Raw genomic sequence first — 22,866 nt, 5'->3', positions numbered from 1 at the left:
TGCACGAAAGAAGAAAAGATACATAATTCCGTAGGTAATAGTATTTACATAATAACAGTTGTAGTGTGACAAGGATGGGAAAGAAGAGGTAGCTGGCTGTGGTGTTACATAGGAACCGTACTGAAATTTCCCTGAAGTAATTCAGGGGAACCAAAGAAAGTCTACATGCTGATAGTGAGTCAGAGACCGGAGGCTCCACGCTCCCAAATATGAGGCCATTCTAACTACAGTGAAAACCCGTTTGCTTTATCCCTAGGGTACAATACTTTTTTGAAATTATTTCATATTATAAATGCAAAGCAGAAAGCTGCAGATGCTCCACAGTACCAATCTACCAGCTAACTATAGAACCACAACTTTAATTCTCTCATGTAATAATTATGAAGTTGCTCTAAGAAACAGCAACAGAAAAATCAATCAGTAGTTATTTAATGGTGTAAAAACCTGGTACTACACTGTTCATTCATTCCTTATTACCAGTCAGCACACACACACTATACACACATTATGTCATAACGTAACGTGGTTAGCACACTGGACTCGCATTCGGGAGGACGACGGTTCAATCCCGTCTCCGGCCATCCTGATTTAGGTTTTCCGTGATTTCCCGAAATCGCTTCAGGCAAATGCCGGGATGGTTCCTTTGAAAGGGCACGGCCGATTTCCTTCCCCATCCTTCCCTCACCCGAGCTTGCGCTCTGTCTCTAATGACCTCGTTGTCGACGGGACGTTAAAACACTAATATCCTCCTCCTATAATGTAACACTACACACACTATCTGAGCACAGGACGCTAGTGACAATGTTTGGTTTGCATTTTGTGTGCCAAAGCTTTCTGTTTGATTCCCTGAAAAACTGAGTCTGCGTCCGTCTGTATAGAGTGAGATGTTGAGCTCACAAAGGTGGTAAGGTGTTAGTGTTATATACACCGTAGAGCTCTGTGGTAAAGTATTCCAGAAAGGAAGAAAAAGAAAAAGCAGTATGGTGCAAAAGTCGGTTGTCGAGATAGAGGTGTTTTGTTATTATTATTATTTACTCACTTACAGCATGCTGGACAGCAGTAGGCAACAACTTACTGTGATTCAGTAAAATTATGAAACTGTCCAATTTGCACAGAACTTTGTTTTTATTTAAATGGTGACCAGTTTTGGACATTAGTCCATTATCAAGCCAGCCACATAAGTGCTACCATAAAGTGTGTACACTGGCCACATAACTTGTGTTTTTCTGTAAATTTATTAAACACAGCAGAGGCTTTAATTGTCAATAATATATTCTCCTTCGCTATCTATGACAGTATGCCGATGCTAGGAAAACTTTTCAATTCTGCAACTGTAGAAATCACTCGGTTTTGAGACGGAGAACTTGTCGAGCCACGTTCGGAGAGCATTTTCAGCCAGAAAGGAAGTTTCTCGAAGGTCGTTCGAAAGAGAACGAGAGAGGCGAAAATCTGAGGGCACGAGATCGGGTGAATATAAGGAGAGTGTGAAATGACTTCTCAACCCGACTCGTGTACAGTGCTTTTGTCAGTGTAGCAGAACGCAGGTGGGCGGGCGTTATCGTGGAGTAGCGTCACTTCACTCATTCTTCCCGGTTGTCATTCTCAGATCGTTCCTGCGGGACATCTCAGTTGTCGAGAATAAATGTCGACAGTGATGGTTACACCTCGGGGAAGCAATTCGTAGTACACACTCCGTCATCATTCCACCAGACGCGTAACATTATCTTTTGTGGATGCACGCAGGCCTCTGTAAGGGTAGTTGCTGCTTTCTTTGGGCTCTTCCTTTCTTTCTTGTATATTATCATAAAGACACCATTCCGTGTCACCAGTAAAGATACAGGATAGAAATGGTCGGTGTTGTTCACGAGTCAATTGATGACTAGCAAGCAGAGATGCATACGGTGGCCACTGCTATATTTTTGTGATTGCCGTAGAGCGTGTGGTACTCATGGGTGCAAATGTCACCCAATGGTGGGATGATCGCAGTTCATCACATTTGCCAGTTTTTCGGTATACTGATGTGCACTGTCATGGATTAATGCGTTTAAACGATCTTCGTCAAATCTCTAAAGTCTTCCTGAACACAGAGTGTTAGTAACGTTGAAACGATGCTCCATAAACCAATAAAAACATTTTCGTGCTGTGCTCTGTCCATACAGAGTGCAAATGTTCCCGGCTGCCTCTGCTGCTGTCACCCCTACCCATCCAATGAACTTGAACAGTAGGATGTGTCAGAAATATTCACGTCCCTCCACTCGCCACTCTAGCATGCACAGCTCCACTTACTATGCCCAAATGACAATATGAAAACTCGAGTAGCAACATTGAACTACAAATAACAACTAGCAATTGACAAATAAAGCCGAAGGGACTGGAATACCGACAGGCAAAACAAAACGGTAAAGACTTATGGACCGACCTAATATTAGCATATTCAGTGCTGAACTGGCATATAGTACCTTCCACTTAGCCACTCACACGAGCTTTGTGACCAGCATATACACTATATTGGAAGCAGTTATGACTATGGTCTGACAATGGACTAAGGTTTGAAGGTGGTTGCCATTCAAATAAAAACAAACTTCTTTGCAGCTTCGATAGTTTCATAAATTTGTTGAATTATAATTATTGTTATTATTATTATTATTTCTTTTAGTAATCTCTCTGATTTCTTTAGTAACTTATTGTACAGTTTTATTCCTTGGTAGAAAATGCTAACTTGAGATTTGTGTACTCTTTTGTAGCAAATGTAAGTTCAGTCTGTATCTAGTTCCATCCTCATATAAACAGCTGTTTGTGCAGTAATTATTAAGGTAATTCTGACATGTACAACAGATTGGTTAATGTATTGATGTGGTGTAGCTAGAATCGCCATTACTTTGAAGAGGTATCTACAGTGAGCCTAGTTACTATTTTGGTTATTATTCTGATGGTCTGTTTCTGTAGTCTGAAAACTGTGTTCATATTTTGTGCATTTGTTTCCCAGAAAAGAATTCTGTAGTTAAAAACTGAGTATGCATGTGAATACTGTGTAACTAAAAGACGCTCGTGACATAACACAAAGGGCATAATGTGCTGATAACATCCTGTCTAAAGTATCTATGTGTGTGCATGCCATTTCAATGGAGAATAAGCAGCTGTTCATACACATTTTATGTTTGCTATGAAGTGTGTAGAGGTACAATCTACTTTAAATTGAACAGTGACTTCAAACAGAAATTCCTAGCACTTGTTTTCTTTATGCTGAATTTAACTTAATGGCATGATCACTAATGGTAATCCTCCTTGAGCGTTTCATTTGCTTTCCCTGTAAGAAATTGTCAGTAAGTTTAGTACTGCTGTCATCAGCAGAAATACTTTATTTCCTCAAGATTTAAGTCATTATTATTATTATTATTATTTTTTACTTTCTCAGACGTTAAGTCTGGTTAAAAATGGAAAGTGACGCGGACCTTGATCAAGCGTGACTTCCTTTTAACTGTATGGTATGTGTTACATTGCATTTAGGAACGTTCGGGTAATTGAACATGTATCAATAATTACAGATTTCTGTAGTTGTATATATAAGTTTGGATGTAGCTGTATTGCATTGAGGTACTGGTGGATATTGTGTGGTATGACTCCTGTAGTTGATAGTATAATTGGTATAATGTCAACTTTATCCTGATGCCACATGTCCTTGACTTCCTCAGCCAGTTGGATGTATTTTTCAATTTTTTCTCCTGTTTTCTTCTGTATATTTGTCGTATTGGGTATGGATATTTCGATTAGTTGTGTTAATTTCTTCTTTTTATTGGTGAGTATGATGTCAGGTTTGTTATGTGGTGTTGTTTTATCTGTTATAATGGTTCTGTTCCAGTATAATTTGAATTCAACATTCTCCAGTACACTTTGTGGTGCATACTTGTATGTGGGAACGTGTTGTTTTATAAGTTTATGTTGTAAGGCAAGCTGTTGATGTATTATTTTTGCTACATTGTCATGTCTTCTGGGGTATTCTGTATTTGCTAGTATTGTACATCCACTTGTGATGTGATCTACTGTTTCTATTTGTTGTTTGCAAAGTCTGCATTTATCTGTTGTGGTATTGGGATCTTTAATAATATGCTTGCTGTAATATCTGGTGTTTATTGTTTGATCCTGTATTGCAATCATGAATCCTTCCGTCTCACTGTATGTATTGCCTTTTCTTAGCCATGTGTCGGATGCGTCTTGATCGATGTGTGGCTGTGTTAGATGATACGGGTGCTTGCCATGTAGTGTTTTCTTTTTCCAATTTATTTTCTTCGTGTCTCTTGATGTTATGTGATCTAAAGGGTTGTAGAAGTGGTTATGAAGTTGCAGTGGTGTAGCCGAAGTATTTATATAAGTGATTGCTTTGTGTATTTTGCTAGTTTCTGCTCGTTCTAGAAAGAATTTTCTTAAATTGTCTATCTGTCCATAATGTAGGTTTTTTATGTCGAGAAATCCCCTTCTTCCTTCCTTTCTGCTTAATGTGAATCTTTCTGTTGCTGAATGTCTGTGATGTATTCTATATTTGTGGCATTGTGATCGTGTAAGTGTATTGAGTGCTTCTAGGTCTGTGTTACTCCATTTCACTACTCCAAATGAGTAGGTCAATATTGGTATAGCATAATTATTTATAGCTTTTGTCTTGTTTCTTGCTGTAAATTCGGTTTTCAGTATTTTTGTTAGTCTTTGTCTATATTTTTCTTTTAGTTCTTCTTTAATATTTGTATTATCTATTCCTATTTTTTGTCTGTATCCTAGATATTTATAGGCATCTGTTTTTTCCATCGCTTCTATGCAGTTGCTGTGGTTATCCAGTATGTAATCTTCTTGTTTAGTGTGTTTTCCCTTGACTATGCTATTTTTCTTACATTTGTCTGTTCCAAAAGCCATACTTATATCATTGCTGAATCCTTCTGTTATCTTTAGTAATTGGTTGAGTTGTTGATTTGTTGCTGCCAGTAGTTTTAGATCATCCATGTATAGCAAATGTGTGATTTTGTGTGGGTATGCTCCAGTAATATTGCATCCATAATTTGTATTATTTAGCATGTTGGATAGTGGGTTCAGAGCAAGGCAAAACCAGAAAGGACTTAATGAGTCTCCTTGGTATATTCCACGCTTAATCTGTATTGGTTGTGATGTGATATTATTTGAATTTGTTTGGATATTAAGTGTGGTTTTCCAATTTTTCATTACTATGTTTAGGAACTGTATCAATTTAGGATCCACTTTGTATATTTCCAATATTTGTAGTAACCATGAGTGGGGTACACTATCAAAAGCTTTTTGGTAATCAATGCATGCATAGTGTAGTGACCTTTGTTTAGTTTTAGCTTGATATGTCACCTCTGCATCTATTATCAGTTGCTCTTTACATCCTCGTGCTCCTTTGCAGCAGCCTTTTTGTTCTTCATTTATAATTTTGTTCTGTGTTGTATGTGTCATTAATTTCTGTGTAATGACTGAAGTTAATATTTTGTAGATTGTTGGTAGGCATGTTATGGGGCGATATTTAGCTGGGTTTGCTGTGTCTGCTTGATCTTTAGGTTTCAGATAAGTTATTCCATGTGTAAGTGTATCAGGGAATGTGTATGGGTCTGCAATGTAACTGTTAAATAATTTAGTTAGATGTGAATGTGTTGAGGTGAACTTCTTTAGCCAGAAATTTGCTATTTTATCTTTTCCAAGGGCTTTCCAATTGTGAGTAGAATTAATTGTTTGGGTGACTTCATGTTGCAAAATTATCACTTCAGGCATTTGTGGTATCACCTTGTATGTGTCTGTCTGTTTCTGCTTGTATCCACCGTGCATGCCTGTTATGTTGTACCGGGTTTGACCATATGTTGCTCCAGAAGTGTTCCATGTCTGTTATGTTTGGTGGATTGTCTATTTTAATGTGTGTGTTATCTATTGTCTGGTAAAATTTCTTTTGGTTTGTGTTGAATGTTTGGTTTTGTTTCCTTCTATTTTCACTTTATTTGTATCTTCTAAGTCGTTTGGCCAATGCTTGTAATTTTTGCTTCTTTTCATCTAATTGCTCTATCGCTTCTTGTTGTGAGATTTTACCTAACCTTTGTCGTTTTTTTTCTGACATTTCATTTCTTATAAATTGTGTTAGCTGTCCGATGTCCTTTCTCAGTTTTTCTATTCTGATCTGTAGCCTGTGTTTCCATGCTGGTTTTGTGGGTTTCTTCTGTGTGTTGGTTGGTTCTGATCTCTGCCTAGTGTGTATATTTAGTGTAGTGAGTGCTCCTAATAAACCAGTCGTTGTAACTCTTCCATAGTTGTGTTTTCATTTATTTTGTTCTGTATGATTGTGTTGATAGTTTTTATTGTTGTTTCGACTTGTGGATTATTTGGCGGTCTTTGCAAGAATGGTCTAATGTCTGTATTTGTGTCTTTATATTCTATATATGTCAGCTGAAATTTTTCTACTATATCTAACGTGTGTCACTTTGTGTTCTATTTGTGCTTGTTCTGGAGGCTGTATTAAGATTTCATTTTCCTCTGATTGTTTAACTGATGCGTGTTGTTCTTTGTTTGTTTGCTCTGGGATGTTTGATTCCATTACTGTATTTTCTTCTTCTTCTTCTTCTTCTTCTTCTTCTGATTGCACATTATTTTGTTCCAGTATTTGTTGTACTTTTTGTTTGATGTTTTCTAATTCTGACTGGGGTATCCTGTTATTTTTTATTATTACACGGATCTGATCAGCTAGTCGTCGTTCTGTCAAAAATTTTAATTCTGGGTATCTGGTAATAAATGTTGTGTATACTTGTGATCTGTATCCAGTTGTGTTGGTTCCTAGGTTTGTTGCTTGGTGATAACAGAACATGAGGTGTCGATTAACTTCTTCTGACCATCTCATCCTCTGTCTTTGTTTTCTTTCTAGGAAGCATATCCTGCAAAACACCTGTATTTGGATTTAAATCATTTTCCAGTTGGCTAGCAGTGTCGTTACCATTGTGGGCGGGCATAGGGTTCAAGCGTCGCCCCCGACCATGACGGCGCTTGTCCGAGGCTTCTTTAGTTCTGTCCTGAACCAACTAATCACACTAAAAGGGGGGTTAGCCCTATTAGTGGTTTGTTCTTTTCGTCGCCTTTTACGACTGGCAGAACATACCGGAGGCCTATTCTTTTCCGGGGCCTCCACGGGGTTTATTATTATTATTATTATTATTATTATTATTATTATTATTATTATTATTGTTTCTTTACTTTCTCAGACGTTAAGTCTGGTTAAAAATGGAAAGTGACGCGGACCTTGATCAAGCGTCACTTCCTTTTAACTGTATGGTATGTGTTATATTGCATTTAGGAACTTTCGGGTAATTGAACATGTATCAATAATTACAGATTTCTGTAGTTGTATATATAAGTTTGGATGTAGCTGTATTGCATTGATGTACTGGTGGATATTGTGTGGTATGACTCCTGTAGTTGATAGTATAATTGTTATAATGTCAACTTTATCCTGATGCCACATGTCCTTGACTTCCTCAGCCAGTTGGATGTATTTTTCAATTTTTTCTCCTGTTTTCTTCTGTATATTTGTTGTATTGGGTATGGATATTTCGATTAGTTGTGTTAATTTCTTTTCTTAGCCACATGTCGGATGCGTCTTGATCGATGTGTGGTTGTGTTAGATGATACGGGTGCTTGCCATGTTTTCTTTTTCCAGTTTACTTTCTTTGTATCTGTAGGTGTTATGTGATCTAAATGGTTGTATAAGTGGTTATGAAATTGCAGTGGTGTAGCCGATGTATTTATATGAGTGATTGCTTTGTGTATTTTGCTAGTTTCTGCTCGTTCTAGAAAGAATTTTCTTAAATTGTTTACCTGTCCATAATGTAGGTTTTTTATGCCGAGAAATCCCCTTCTTCCTTCCTTTCTGCTTAATGTGCATCTTTCTGTTGCTGAATTATGTGATGTATTCTATATTTGTGGCATTGTGATTGTGTAAGTGTATTGAGTGCTTCTAGGTCTGTGTTACTCCATTTCACTACTCCAAATGAGTAGGTCAATAGTGGTATAGCATAGGTATTTATAGCTTTTGTCTTGTTTCTTGCTGTCAATTCTGTTTTCAGCATTTTTGTTGTCTATGTCTATATTTTTCTTTTAGTTCTTCTTTAATATTTGTATTATCTATTCCTATTTTTTGTCTGTATCCTAGATATTTATAAGCATCTGTTTGTTCCATTTAGTATTGTTATTATTATTATTATTATTATTATTATTGTTATTCTTATTATTAATATTAATATTAGAAAACTCATTGATGTATATCAAGAACAATATTGTTCCTAATGCTGTTCTGTGGGAGTCGTGTATTGCGGTGTTCCGGTTCTGATAAGTGTTTCACTAAAAGTTTAGCATTATTTGATGTTTGTTATGTTTACTCTTTGTGTCCCATCTACAAAGTTTGAGTGGAGCCATTGTTATCTGCAGCTCTTATGCCTAATGATTCTAACTGATTTAGCAGAAGCTTAAGGTCAACATTATCCCAAAGCCATAGGAAGATCTAAAATATGCAGTAATGTACAATAAAAATATACCTGTGCCACACCTGTCTTTTTTCAACCATTGTAGTGAATTGTGCTATAGCTGATTCAGTCCTCCTACCACTTCAGAAACCAAATTGTAATTCGACTGCAAGATTATATTTATTCAATTAATTCATTAACCTTCTTTCATAATTGATTCTGTTAATTTTGAGAATGATGACAAAAGGGAAGTTTCTAAGTTTTCTGCATTACCGTTTAAGGGTTCTTATATACCCTGAATGCTTTGTTTCAGTGCGCGTACTGGTACTTCAGCTAAGCTCACTTACTTTTTATTTTTTGGATTTTGTTCAGCTTTAGTGACTTATGCTCTGTGAGAGGTAGTAGCTTGTAAATAGTGCATAATTATTTACAGGTGTCTCGTGTGTGTGTGTGTGTGTGTGTGTGTGTGTGTGTGTGTGTAATTTCTCTGTAATACTTGAAAATAGGACCTCTGGTGTTTACAGTATACATAAACAATTTGTCATATAGAATCAGCAGCAGTATGAAATTATTCACTGATGACGCTATTGCCTGCGGGATAGTTTCACAACTGGGTGACCATAAGGACTTCTAGAAAGACTAGGGCAAAATTTTGTCTTGGTGTAGCTAATGGCAGCTCTCTTTAAATGTGAATAAATTCTAGAATGGGAACATATCAGTATAGCAAACACAAAAGTGTAACAAAAATGCTCAGGGAAATTAAATGGGAATACGTGCAAGAAAGATGATGTAGTTCTCATGAAACCCTGTTGTGTAAATATAAATAACTTCTACACAACAAAGACTGTGGCACCATTATATTGCTATCATTGTGTGCCTCACGTAGGTATCAAGAGAGTAAGGTAAATAGAGATTAGAGTGTATACGTAGGCTTATAGACAGTCTTTGTTATCTCACTCAATTCTGAAACCATCATTCCAACTCTTGCAACACCTTTAACTATTCTTTGGAATCTCATTTCAGGCTTTTTTATATGTTGTTTCTTCCTTTTTGTGATTAACATGTAGTAGTGAGACCTGCACAAACTCATTATGGTTATTGTTTTAAAGAAGTCTGTAGTTGTTTCAGTCCTCGTCTTACTTTTAAAATTTCTGATGATTGTGCCACCTATTTGTTGGTCTTCTCAATTGTTCTGTATTCCTCTGCTTTGAGAACAGTTGATGTCACAACCTAAGCACGTTAAATGTAAGGATTGTCCCAAGCTTTTATTCTGCATTATGTTTTTTTTAATACTGGTTCCTTGCCTATTAGTTTTTGTGGTATATACAAGGTAATTTATAAAATCTGTGAAACAGTGTAAATAATCGGAATGGGTAAGCAACGAAACATAATGCAACAAATGTTACAGTACGTGAAAGAGCAGTCTCAAAGCTTATTTTCAGAATTGTACCCCAAGTTAGTTTGGAAACCTACCAACAGGGATGTCACCAACTGTAGCTGCTGAAAATGGCAGCAAGGCAGTCAAAGTATTTTATTTTTCTTGAATTTTGCCTGCTGCTGATGGGTAGTGTGTGTGTGTGTGTGTGTGTGTGTGTGTGTGTGTGTGTGGGGGGGGGGGGGGGGGGGGGGGCAAGTTTCACGAGATCCCCACCAGTTTACGAAATATAGTGAAGTGGTACAAAGAATTCGGGGATGACGATCAGACAATGCCAAACATTCCGGCCAACTGGGCAATTCGGAACAGACAGTGGACATGATTTCTCAGTCCCACTAAGTCTATTTAATGAGATAGTGCAGGCAGTGTGGAAAATCCTTGGTAGGTGATTAAAACTGAAGTCATTCAAACTGCAGTGCCTCAAAGCTTAGAAGCCTCAATGACAAATTGTCTGTCTGAAGTTCTGCACTGGTGCACTGCACTTTTTCAGAAATGACGACTTCACAAGCAAATTGGTCTTCAGTGATGGAGCCACTTTCCATTTTTTGGGAAAGATTAACAGGTACAACTCTCGCATACGGGAGACAGAGATTCTGCACGCAACTGTCGGACACGTCTGGGATTCCGAGAAAGTTAATGACTTCTGCGCCGTGTCCTACAAAACAGTCAATGGCCCCTTCTCCTCCACTGACAGAACTGTCGACGGTATCATCTGTTTTGACACGCTACATCATCTTTCTGGGATTGCGTCATTAAGGAAGCAATACATATCTGTACAGCTGATAATCTCATCAATGAGGATGCAGGATTTCAACTGAGCACAGCCTGGAACCCTTCATTGGCTGCCATGAAATTGTACTGTGAAAATCGAGATTCTTCGATAACAGACCCGTCGTAACACTGCCCTAGTACGGCCGTTGGTGAGTAATGTCTGGCTGCACTGTTGACAAACGCAGCGTACAGCACACGTGCGGGAGAGCTGCTCTGTGCTTTTTGGCGGAGGTAGTTAGAATACGGCAAATCACTGTGCACGCGCGATTTCCGCGGATGCGCATTCTTCCCGTGTGTTCTAAAAACGGGGGGTCGGTGTGCGATTATCGTCAGTCGTACCTAGCCACGAGCGAGGTGGAACGACCTGAAGATGTCGGACAGTTGCTCCGAGGAAATATTGTGGAATTTGCACAACGTGATCAGGCAGCGAGCTCGTGAAGACTATTTACGACACATCCGCCGGGAAAGCTTGACGAGTCACATTGTTAAAAACCTTTGAGAGTTCTCTCTCTCACATCCTGTATTGTCTGTTATATTGTTCTTGACCATTTGTCTGTACAGATTTTTTGAAATGTTTCGTGTATTTTATACTTACCCTGTGTTACTGAATGAAAATAGGTGAGGTATCTCAAAAAAAGGGAGATAGACTAGTTTTACCTATATTTACTTTCAGGGGCAAAATTCCAAGTACTGCCAGTAGACAGTTAGAATGTAGAAAAAGCAATTTGTTAGTCTCATTGTCCCCACTACAGTTGAGTGCGAGTAACCTGCCCTGATGCTCCTCCCTCTTGAGAAAAGTTCCAATAGCTTTGTTTCTGCATGCAGTAAGGGAAGTTTCCCTATTTTTTATGTGCTGCACATCTGAACTCGGATTGTTGAGGTTTTTCTGTAGCAGTCATCACTCTGTAAGGCTTACAGCGTATCCACCTTGCCTGCCTACCTACGCATTCCTATCAGAGGCTGTAATAGGGTGGGAATATCGATACGAATCCCTGTTAGCCATTCGACAGTGTTTTCTTTGAAATTGGTACCAGATATGTTTCTTTCCAATTTCACGATAAATGTGCACATTTACTAGGCTTGTGACAATTGATATTTCTGTGGCAACTTTCTGGTACCATTTTACTCCCTGTGTCAATTCATAACTGTAACTCGTCTTTTAAAATTATGTTTATTTTTATAGCTGGTTCTTCATTCTTGAAATATTTTTAATGGGGGACATGTTTGTACATACCATCAGCTGCTGTGTAAACTTTAATGAAACATGCTATTAAGTTTCATTTATGTGTTTACTGTCTTCTGATACAATATGTTGCATATGCACAATTAGGAACATACTAGACAAAAAGTCATTTTGGCATGTATGCAATGGATTATAGGAATCTTTATAACTTTTCTACAATTTGATATTGACAGCATTGTGTGTTTTGTTTGTAATTATCAGGTACTAGAAGATGCTTCACAGGCTAATAGCGTGTTTCAACACAGACACACAGGAATTACAGACCTCGGCTGTGAGTGGACACTGATTGAAATCGACGGGGAAAGCTGAAAATTTGTGCCGGACTGGGATCCGAACCTGGGTCTCCTGGTTACTGGGCAGTTGCTCTGGACAGTGAAGTTTGTATAGCAACAGGTGGTGTATACTGTACAGACACGTCCCTCGTTAAACGCCGTTCTGTGCTGAGGCAAGTGCAGATGCAGCTAGGAGTGGTAAACCGTGTCATCACGTTGTCTGACTAGCTACGTGGTTACATCAGGCCGTCGAGGCAGACGGGTCACGCCAGTTCGAGCACAACAGTTCCACCCAAACTCTTCACCAGAGAAAACTGAACTATTTCTTTTTTTTAAAATCCTGGACTGAATGAACCTTTTTTCTCGTAGAAGCACTTCAGTTAAATTTTCAACAGTGTCGTACGCTCAGACGTGCAGAATCGGAAACGCGACACGAGTGACGGGTCGCCGTGTGCCGCAGGCCCCGAGACGGGAGGCGCGAGGAAGCGGAGGAGGAGCCGCTGCAGCAGCAGCAGGAGGAGGAGGACGAGGACGCCGGGGGCGGCGGGGGCGGTGACTACCTGCAGGAGCCGGCGCGGGGGGGCCGCGGCCCGCCCCCGGGCGGGAACGTCGACGCCGCCGTGGACGGGCCGCGGGACGACCCCGCCGCCCTGGAGGAGGGGGAGGAGGAAGGTGCGTACACGGCGGCTCGCGTGCTGCCAGTCGGCAAAACTGCGACACTTCGGAGGCAGCATGCGGTACGATACTCGTTTGTGATCCATTTCCAGTGGCCTCACTGAGAGCGGAATGTTAACTACCTTTTCCTTTTCGAGATTTTCAAATGTGACGTTTAACAAAATTAACGACAAACTAAAGAGGGTCTTCCTTGTTCCGAGATAACAATTTTTGCTTCGTTTATTCCAGAAATGAGTTTCACCACGGCTGTGCCGACCTCAGTGGGATATTTTCATTTACGGTTTCCGAAAAGTATACGTACAAGTTTGATGTAGGTAGCATTTAGATCATATATATAGTTCACTTTTTTTTCTTTGTGTGTGCTCTGTAACTGCCAGCAGAAATCAGCCACAAGTATGAATTAATAGAGCTTGACATCTGCAAAGCAGGGATGTTAGGATGACGTCTGACTTGAATATTTTTTTTGGAATACAACCTAGCTTACCATTCGTGTAGCTGACGTATCATTACTTCCACTTCTTGTTTGTCTAATAAAATTAAAATTTTGTGAGGTTTTGATTTGGAAAACTATTTTGTGTCACTTGCTATTGATTATGCTGGGAATTTTTAAAAAGACTTGCTTCTTTTCCTTGTGGTCACTGGTGAATTCTGGATGATACTGCATTGCTATCGGCTGTCGCTTAGACACACTTTTCACTGCACGTTCACATTTCAGATAAGCCTCAACATTTGTTTGTTTAACAATTTTGTTTTCGATTGGCAGCCACCGAGTTTGCACACGGGAGTTTTATTGTGTGTCGAGTGTTTCCCTGAAGTACTAAATGCTGTCCTCAGAGTACTGTTTGATGACTGATGACTTTCTGTGTGTTGTTTGATAATGTGTTCAATAATACTCTGTTGCAGAGTACTGCTTGATGATTGATAACTTCCTTGCTCTATGTGATAGCTATTTGGATGTGGTAATTTTCTTATATTGTTAATAAGAAGTGCAGAGATAAGTAGTAGATTTTAAAACCTCGAGGTCTGTTTCTATGCCACTAGGGTGATGTTGTTTTCAATTATATCTACAGGTTGTTTCAAACATAAAACACCACCACAATTGGTAGGCAAATAAAAAGCAAGTACAGCTTAGGACAGGTCAACTACAGCAACAGTAAGAAATGGGGCATATGCTACTATTTCACTAGAACACACAGTGTCAGGATTGTATTCTAAACAAAAATTCAGTTCAGACATTGCCCTTATATTGCTGTGTTGCAAATGACACGCTGTATTACTGGTGGCTGATTTCTTTTGGAAGCAACAGAGCACACACAATGTAACAAAAATAATAAAATACACGTGTAATCAAAACAACAATATTAGATCTCTCTGTATTCCTAACCTACACAAAATTTGTGTGCATATATTTTCAGAAACAAAAAAGATGAAAACTGACTGAGGTTGAGGTTGCCACAACTGTGATGAAACTTGTTTTGGGATTAAATGAAGCAAAAATTGTCTTCTTGCAAGTAGGTGGACACTCTTTAATTTAATGTTATTTATTATTAGTTAAAACTTCCAGCTGAGAGACTGTGGTCGATCTGTAAAAATACTTCGTCCTGACGTTTCATTGCTAACTGCGGGCAACATCTTTCGAGGTGAGTCGACGACTGGCAGCCAGGCCGTCGAGGTCCCATTTATGTAGAGGACGGCACCGTACTATTATTTTCTGCTAGCTCTGGAACTGAGCTTAAAATTTTATTATGGTGATTCAACAAAAGCAGCACCATCTTGCAGAAACTTTCCTTGTAGTTAAACCTTAATCTAAAAATTACCACAGTCTTTGTTTTAATATGTCTATGGCATCAGATATTTTGTTCATCTCTAATCACTGTTTGCCCAATACCATATTCTGCATTTTCTCTGTTTCCATCTCCAGCTGCAGTTTTATGACACCATATAAGTAGGCTATTTACAATTTGTACAAAAACCAGATGGCAGTTATAAGAGTCGAGGGACATGAAAGGGAAGCAGTGGTTGGGAAGGGAGTGAGACAGGGTTGTAGCCTCTCCCCGATGTTATTCAATCTGTATATTGAGGAAGCAGTAAAGGAAACAAAAGGAAAATTCGGAGTAGGTATTAAAATCCATGGAGAAGAAATAAAAACGTTGAGGTTCGCTGATGACATTGTAATTCTGTCAGAGACAGCAAAGGTCTTGGAAGAGCAGTTGAACGGAATGGACAGTGCCTTGAAAGGAGGATATAAGATGAACATCAACAAAAGCAAAACGAGGATAATGGAATGTAGTCGAATTAAGTCGGGTGATGCTGAGGGAATTAGATTAGGAAATGAGGCACTTAAAGTAGTAAAGGAGTTTTGCTATTTGGGGAGCACAATAACTGATGATGGTCGAAGTAGAGATGATATAAAATGTAGACTGGCAATGGCAAGGAAAGCGTTTCTGAAGAAGAGAAATTTGTTAACATCCAGTATATATTTAACCGTCAGGACGTCATTTCTGAAAGTATTTGTGTGGAGTGTGGCCATGTATGGAAGTGATACGTGGACAATAAATAGTTTGGACAAGAAGAGAATAGAAGCTTTCGAAATGTGGTGCTGCAGAAGAATACTGAAGATTAGATGGGTAGATCACATAACTGATGATGAGGTATTGAATAGAACTGGGGAGAAGAGGAGTTTGTGGCACAACTTGACTAGAAGGGATCGGTTGGTAGGACATGTTCTGAGGCATCAAGGGATCACCAATTTAGTACTGGAGGGCAGTGTGGAGGGTAAAAATCATAGGGGGAGACCAAGAGATGAATACACTAAGCAGATTCAGAAGGATGTAGACTGCAGTAGGTACTGGGAGATGAAGAAGCTTGCACAGGGTAGAGTAGCATGGAGAGCTGCATCAGACCAGTCTCAGTACTGAAGACAACAACAACAACAACAACAACAACAACAATAAGTAGATCATCTTTGAGGTGCTAATTTTCCCATTTGAGTTGTGCCACCTATTTCGTAAGAGTTGGAAATAGATAAGAATATTTCCTCAAAATCCCTCTGCAACTTTGAGTGAAATTATGTTTACAGTGTACTGTCCAAAAGATAATGTTTTATGACGACGTTCTATTTGTGCTACATTTGACTGAAACGTGCACAATTTTGCCATTTGCAAGCAATGATATTACCAACTGAGCTATCCACAATTCATTCCATTGTGGAAACAATTTGAGTTCTTTAACGTAATTTTACGAACAAAACATCAGTATATCCCACCGAGACTGATGTTGCGCAACATTTTATGGGAAATCGAGTGACAGAATTATTTTGATGGATACAGAACAATTTCTTCTGTTCTCAGTGATAGTGGGACTACTTCCCTTAGTGAAACCATATGAAGATTAATTGTTTATTCACCCAACAACAATTTTACAGAGATAAGACACCTGCACGTAATCTAACAACAAGATATAGTTAAAAGTTAATAAACTTGCAGGCATATAATTACTTACAGGTATAGCCAATTTCAAAACTTACGTTGCACTATTCGTTCACTCATCATTGTGAGCCTCTGACGTCAGGACCGTGGTGGTACCCCTGCCTCTCTATTGTATGTGTCTGAAAAACAGCCTCCGGGTGAGTCTAGCTACCTGTGCTGGTAGCTCATCCCTCTGTAATCGGCAAATGCAAGCTTGCCACACTTCTAAAGCTGAGGCGAGTTCGTGCAGATAGGTGACATTGCCAGTCGTGCGGGCTCGCATTTATACCCTTATCTACACCGACGAATGGTCGATTGTTCAAAATGTGTACGTGCACATTAATGGTAGGTGAATGAATACCAGAGGATTAATAGTAGTGCCATGAGCCATGAGTGTTGAAGTATGTTTAACGATATTAATGATTTATTAGTATAATTGTCAGAGAGTAATGACTTTAAGGTATGGATTCTATGTTACTGGGCCTCCCTCAACCCCTACACACACACACACACACACACACACACACACACACACACACACACACACACACACAGAGAGAGAGAGAGAGAGAGAGAGAGAGAGAGAGAGAGAGAGAGAGATGTGTAATAAAATATGCATATATTATTTAATGTCTGAAATATCTGGGGGGGGGGGGGGGCGCTACATTTTCGCGTAAACTGAAAGGTTTAATATTGTTTGTCATTAAAAATAAGTAGCACAAAATAAATATCAAGTCCATGTGGTGCACCAGAAACTATCACAGACTGCAGCAGATAATCTTCGAATCCAAAGCTCCACATGTTCACAAATGTGCGGCAGTTGACATCCTAACGAGCACTCGAAATCGATCACCAAACAGCCTGGAAAATGTGTCGAGCCCCTCACCTCTGCAACGAAAAGTTAAAAAGTCCTAAATAGTGCGGCCAACTTTCCACTCAAAGCTCAAACGTCTGAATGTTACCTGTAGTAACTCTAAAATCAGAAGGAAGGTCAACATTGGCTGTAATTTTGATATTTGTTAACAGCAAAATCGATTTTCGATCACATATTGATCATTTTCAGTGCTGGAAGTGAAACATTTCACATAGCGATCAGTGAATAAGAAACGAGAGACCACAAATACACCTGAGTATAAACCAACTGTTGATAAGAACATACCTTTAGCGTACAAATTAAATCTCATCGGCTCCAGTGTCTAGTTATTAGCAGAAACAGAAGCTATGAAACGATCACAATAACTGAAGCTGCTGTTTACATTCACCTATACATCAGATCTCGGTGTGACAGGGACTTGGAACACCCTCTATGTGACATGTGCCACATGAAGACTTAAAATTACTTTATTTGGCAAGAGATTATCACAAAATACCAAATGTGCACTTGCAAATCATTAATTGAATATTTAAAATTTAAAAGTGTACATTAAAAATGCATAGGAACAAGGGAGGGGAAATGCACATCTTGCCAACATAACACTGGCGTGTTATTTTCAAAGCAACTTAAAAAAAAACGTGCAAGAATAAAAATCAACAGGTAAATTATAAGGTTGCAGGACTAATAAAAAAGAAAAATATACAAATAACATCAAATATAACAGAATTTGTTATACCACAGTAACCGCCATCTGGCGTGGGAAGTCAGAGGTGCAAAGTTCTTAATGTACGTAAAATATTACATTGAAACCAAGAAATCAGATACATAAATAGTGGTGATTGTACAATATGCCACAATTTAACAGGCCAAAATGTCAAGAATACACAATATTCTTTATAAATTTTTTTATTTTTTAAAATTTTTTTAGAGTGCAGACTAACAATTTTTTATCGTATTTGACGGCATGATGATACCCATGTCTCATTCGTCCCATTTGGACATGTTAACACATTATAACTCTGTGGAGTCTCCAATCAGTGTAGTAACTCTGACCCTGCCCCTCTGAGTGTCTCCAGCAAACTCACTGTGAGCATTTAGACCCTGTTGTGCTGTCTCAGTGATTTCAGATTCTAATGAACGAACAGTTTTAATGAAAGTGACCACCATTAAGATTTAACAATAACAACAAGTATAAACAGCACACCTAAAGAAGTGCCTTACTCTGCTGGTAACTTTATGGTGTCACACGACAGTGTAAATACAACCAAACATGAATTATCAATTAAAATGTAAATTGTACACAAAAATAGAAATCCGCTAATAAAACAGAAAAAGTGGACAACTCCCTGCACACTATTAATTGACGTGTCAGGATTATACATTACTTGCACAATTTTTGAATTTTTGATCTTCTTTATTTGTGGCTCTTTTAATAATCAGTAAAATAGGCTCCAAACTGATTTAATCTTTAAACTTACATTATGTTATGTGAGTGGTTTTTTTAAATCAGAATAGCCCTTCTCCTAGTCATTTTCCAACGTTGACATATATTACTTTCCTCGATGATTCTGCCGGAACCACTTCATTCGTTGTCTTATCGGGCTACCTAATTTTCAACATCCTTCTATATCACCATATTTCAAACACTTCAGTACTCTACTTTTCTGTTTTCCCGCAGTTCATGATTCACTTTCAGACAATAGTGTGCTCCAAATGTACGTTTTTAGAAATTTCATCTTCAAATTAAGACCAATGTTCAAAGCAAGTAGACTTTTCTTGTCCAGGAGTGCCCTCGTTGCCTGTGCTAGTCTGCTTTCTGTGCCCTACTTGCTTTGTCCCACACTTATCACTTTGCTTCCAAGAATTGCTACACTTCTTGTACTAAGTGATCCCCAATTTTATGTTAAGTTTATCACCAGTCTCATTTCTGCCACCCCTCATTACTTTCCTCTTTACTCAGTTTATTCCCAGTTCACAGTGTGTGCTAGTTAGACTGTTCGCTTCATTGAATAATGCCTGCAATTTTCCATCACTTTCACTGAGTGCAGCAGTGACATCTGCAAATCTTATCACTGATATCCTTTCTCCCTCAATTTCAGTCCCACTCGAGTTCTGTCAGAGCACAGGAATAGCGTACGGGCACCTCGTACTGTACGTAAGTGTGGCGGAGCCCGAGTGCTGGCACACGTGTGTAATTGTGCACTAATTAAATTTGCTATAATTTTTGTTATTGGCAAGTGTGTAAAGAGTGACGCTCTGTGCTGCTAGCTGACATGTGGAGCTACAGTTCGATGCTGTAGCTTAAAGAGTATTGCATTATTAATTTTTAATTTATATTCAATAATAATCATAATTGCAAATGTGTGTATGTACTGTAATAAGTGTTGTGTAATCATCAATTGGACTGTAATTAACTGTAATTAACTCACCTAACCATTGCGACCCCCCCCCCCCCCCCCCATGAACCATGGACCTTGCCGTTGGTGGGGAGGCTTGCGTGCCTCAGCGATACAGATAGCCGTACCGTAGGTGCAACCACAACGGAGGGGTATCTGTTGAGAGGCCAGACAAACCTGTGGTTCCTGAAGAGGGGCAGCAGCCTTTTCAGTAGTTGCAAGGGCAACAGTCTGGATGATTGACTGATCTGGCCTTGTAACAATAACCAAAACGGCCTTGCTGTGCTGGTACTGCGAACGGCTGAAAGCAAGGGGAAACTACAGCCGTAATTTTTCCCGAGGGCATGCAGCTTTACTGTATGATTATATGATGATGGCGTCCTCTTGGGTAAAATATTCCGGAGGTAAAATAGTCCCCCATTCGGATCTCCGGGCGGGGACTACTCAAGAGGATGTCGTTATCAGGAGAAAGAAAACTGGCGTTCTACGGATCGGAGCGTGGAATGTCAGATCCCTTAATCGGGCAGGTAGGTTAGAAAATTTAAAAAGGGAAATGGATAGGTTGAAGTTAGATATAGTGGGAATTAGTGAAGTTGGGTGGCAGGAGGAACAAGACTTCTGGTCAGGTGACTACAGGGTTATAAACACAAAATCAAATAGGGGTAATGCAAGAGTAGGTTTAATAATGAATAGGAAAATAGGAATGCGGGTAAGCTACTACAAACAGCATGGTGAACGCATTATTGTGGCCAAGATAGATACGAAGCCCACGCCTACTACAGTAGTACAAGTTTATATGCCAACTAGCTCTGCAGATGACGAAGAAATTGAAGAAATGTATGATGAAATAAAAGAAATTATTCAGATTGTGAAGGGAGACGAAAATTTAATAGTCATGGGTGACTGGAATTCGAGTGTAGGAAAAGGGAGAGAAGGAAACATAGTAGGTGAATATGGATTGGGGGACAGAAATGAAAGAGGAAGCCGCCTGGTCGAATTTTGCACAGAGCACAACATAATCATAACTAACACTTGGTTTAAGAATCATGAAAGAAGGTTGTATACATGGAAGAACCCTGGAGATACTAAAAGGTTTCAGATAAATTATATAATGGTAAGACAGAGATTTAGGAACCAGGTTTTAAATTGTAAGACATTTCCAGGGGCAGATGTGGACTCTGACCACAATCTATTGGTTATGACCTGTAGATTAAAACTGAAGAAACTGCAAAAAGGTGGGAATTTAAGGAGATGGGACCTGGATAAACTAAAAGAACCAGAGGTTGTACAGAGTTTCAGGGAGAGCATAAGGGAACAATTGACAGGAATGGGGGAAATAAATACAGTAGAAGAAGAATGGGTAGCTTTGAGGGATGAAGTAGTGAAGGCAGCAGAGGATCAAGTAGGTAAAAAGACGAGGGCTAGTAGAAATCCTTGGGTAACAGAAGAAATATTGAATTTAATTGATGAAAGGAGAAAATATAAAAATGCAGTAAGTGAAACAGGCAAAAAGGAATACAAGCGTCTCAAAAATGAGATCGACAGGAAGTGCAAAATGGCTAAGCAGGGATGGTTAGAGGACAAATGTAAGGATGTAGAGGCTTATCTCACTAGGGGTAAGATAGATACCGCCTACAGGAAAATTAAAGACACCTTTGGAGATAAGAGAACCACTTGCATGAATATCAAGAGCTCAGATGGAAACCCAGTTCTAAGCAAAGAAGGGAAAGCAGAAAGGTGGAAGGAGTATATAGAGGGTCTATACAAGGGTGATGTACTTGAGGACAATATTATGGAAATGGAAGAGGATGTAGATGAAGATGAAATGGGAGACATGATACTGCGTGAAGAGTTTGACAGAGCACTGAAAGACCTGAGTCGAAACAAGGCCCCCGGAGTAGACAATATTCCATTGGAACTACTGACGGCCGTGGGAGAGCCAGTCCTGACAAAACTCTACCACCTGGTGAGCAAGATGTATGAAACAGGCGAAATACCCTCAGACTTCAAGAAGAATATAATAATTCCAATCCCAAAGAAAGCAGGTGTTGACAGATGTGAAAATTACCGAACTATCAGCTTAATAAGTCACAGCTGCAAAATACTAACACGAATTCTTTACAGACGAATGGAAAAACTAGTAGAAGCCAACCTCGGGGAAGATCAGTTTGGATTCCGTAGAAACACTGGAACACGTGAGGCAATACTGACCTTACGACTTATCTTAGAAGAAAGATTAAGGAAAGGCAAACCTACGTTTCTAGCATTTGTAGACTTAGAGAAAGCTTTTGACAATGTTGACTGGAATACTCTCTTTCAAATTCTAAAGGTGGCAGGGGTAAAATACAGGGAGCGAAAGGCTATTTACAATTTGTACAGAAACCAGATGGCAGTTATAAGAGTCGAGGGACATGAAAGGGAAGCAGTGGTTGGGAAGGGAGTAAGACGGGGTTGTAGCCTCTCCCCGATGTTGTTCAATCTGTATATTGAGCAAGCAGTAAAGGAAACAAAAGAAAAATTCGGAGTAGGTATTAAAATTCATGGAGAAGAAATAAAAACTTTGAGGTTCGCCGATGACATTGTAATTCTGTCAGAGACAGCAAAGGACATGGAAGAGCAGTTGAATGGAATGGACAGTGTCTTGAAAGGAGGATATAAGATGAACATCAACAAAAGCAAACAAGGATAATGGAATGTAGTGTAATTAAGTCGGGTGATGCTGAGGGAATTAGATTAGGAAATGAGGCACTTAAAGTAGTAAAGGAGTTTTGCTATTTGGGGAGCAAAATAACTGATGATGGTCGAAGTAGAGAGGATATAAAATGTAGGCTGGCAATGGCAAGGAAAGCGTTTCTGAAGAAGAGAGATTTGTTAACATCCAGTATTGATTTAAGCGTCAGGAAGCCATTTCTGAAAGTATTTGTATGGAGTGTAGCCATGTATGGAAGTGAAACATGGACGATAAATAGTTTGGACAAGAAGAGAGTAGAAGCTTTCGAAATGTGGTGCTACAGAAGAATGCTGAAGATTAGATGGGTAGATCACATAACTAATGAGGAAGTATTGAATAGGATTGGGAAGAAGAGAAGTTTGTGGCACAACTTGACCAGAAGAAGGGATCGGTCGGTAGGACATGTTCTGAGGCATCAAGGGATCACCAATTTAGTATTGGAGGGCAGCGTGGAGGGTAAAAATCGTAGAGGGAGACCAAGAGATGAATACACTAAGCAGATTCAGA

The 22,866-nt window shown here is 39.2% G+C and overlaps 1 protein-coding gene across 1 annotated transcript in view; it reads left to right on the top strand.

Annotated features, from left to right (window-relative positions):
- LOC124720212 (Golgi integral membrane protein 4-like) overlaps positions 1-22,866 on the top strand; it is a 140,723-nt gene that overhangs the window by 113,952 nt on the left and 3,905 nt on the right. The window contains exon 10 of the mRNA XM_047245535.1: positions 12,677-12,798. Within this exon, the coding sequence (XP_047101491.1) occupies positions 12,677-12,798 (122 nt within the window). The remainder of the gene's footprint in view (positions 1-12,676; positions 12,799-22,866) is intronic.

This window comes from Schistocerca piceifrons, chromosome 11 (genome assembly GCF_021461385.2).
Source record: "Schistocerca piceifrons isolate TAMUIC-IGC-003096 chromosome 11, iqSchPice1.1, whole genome shotgun sequence".
In the NCBI taxonomy this organism is placed as follows: domain Eukaryota; kingdom Metazoa; phylum Arthropoda; class Insecta; order Orthoptera; family Acrididae; genus Schistocerca; species Schistocerca piceifrons.
Note: the sequence above shows the minus strand (reverse complement) of the source record. Positions and strands in the feature narration are given on the sequence as shown.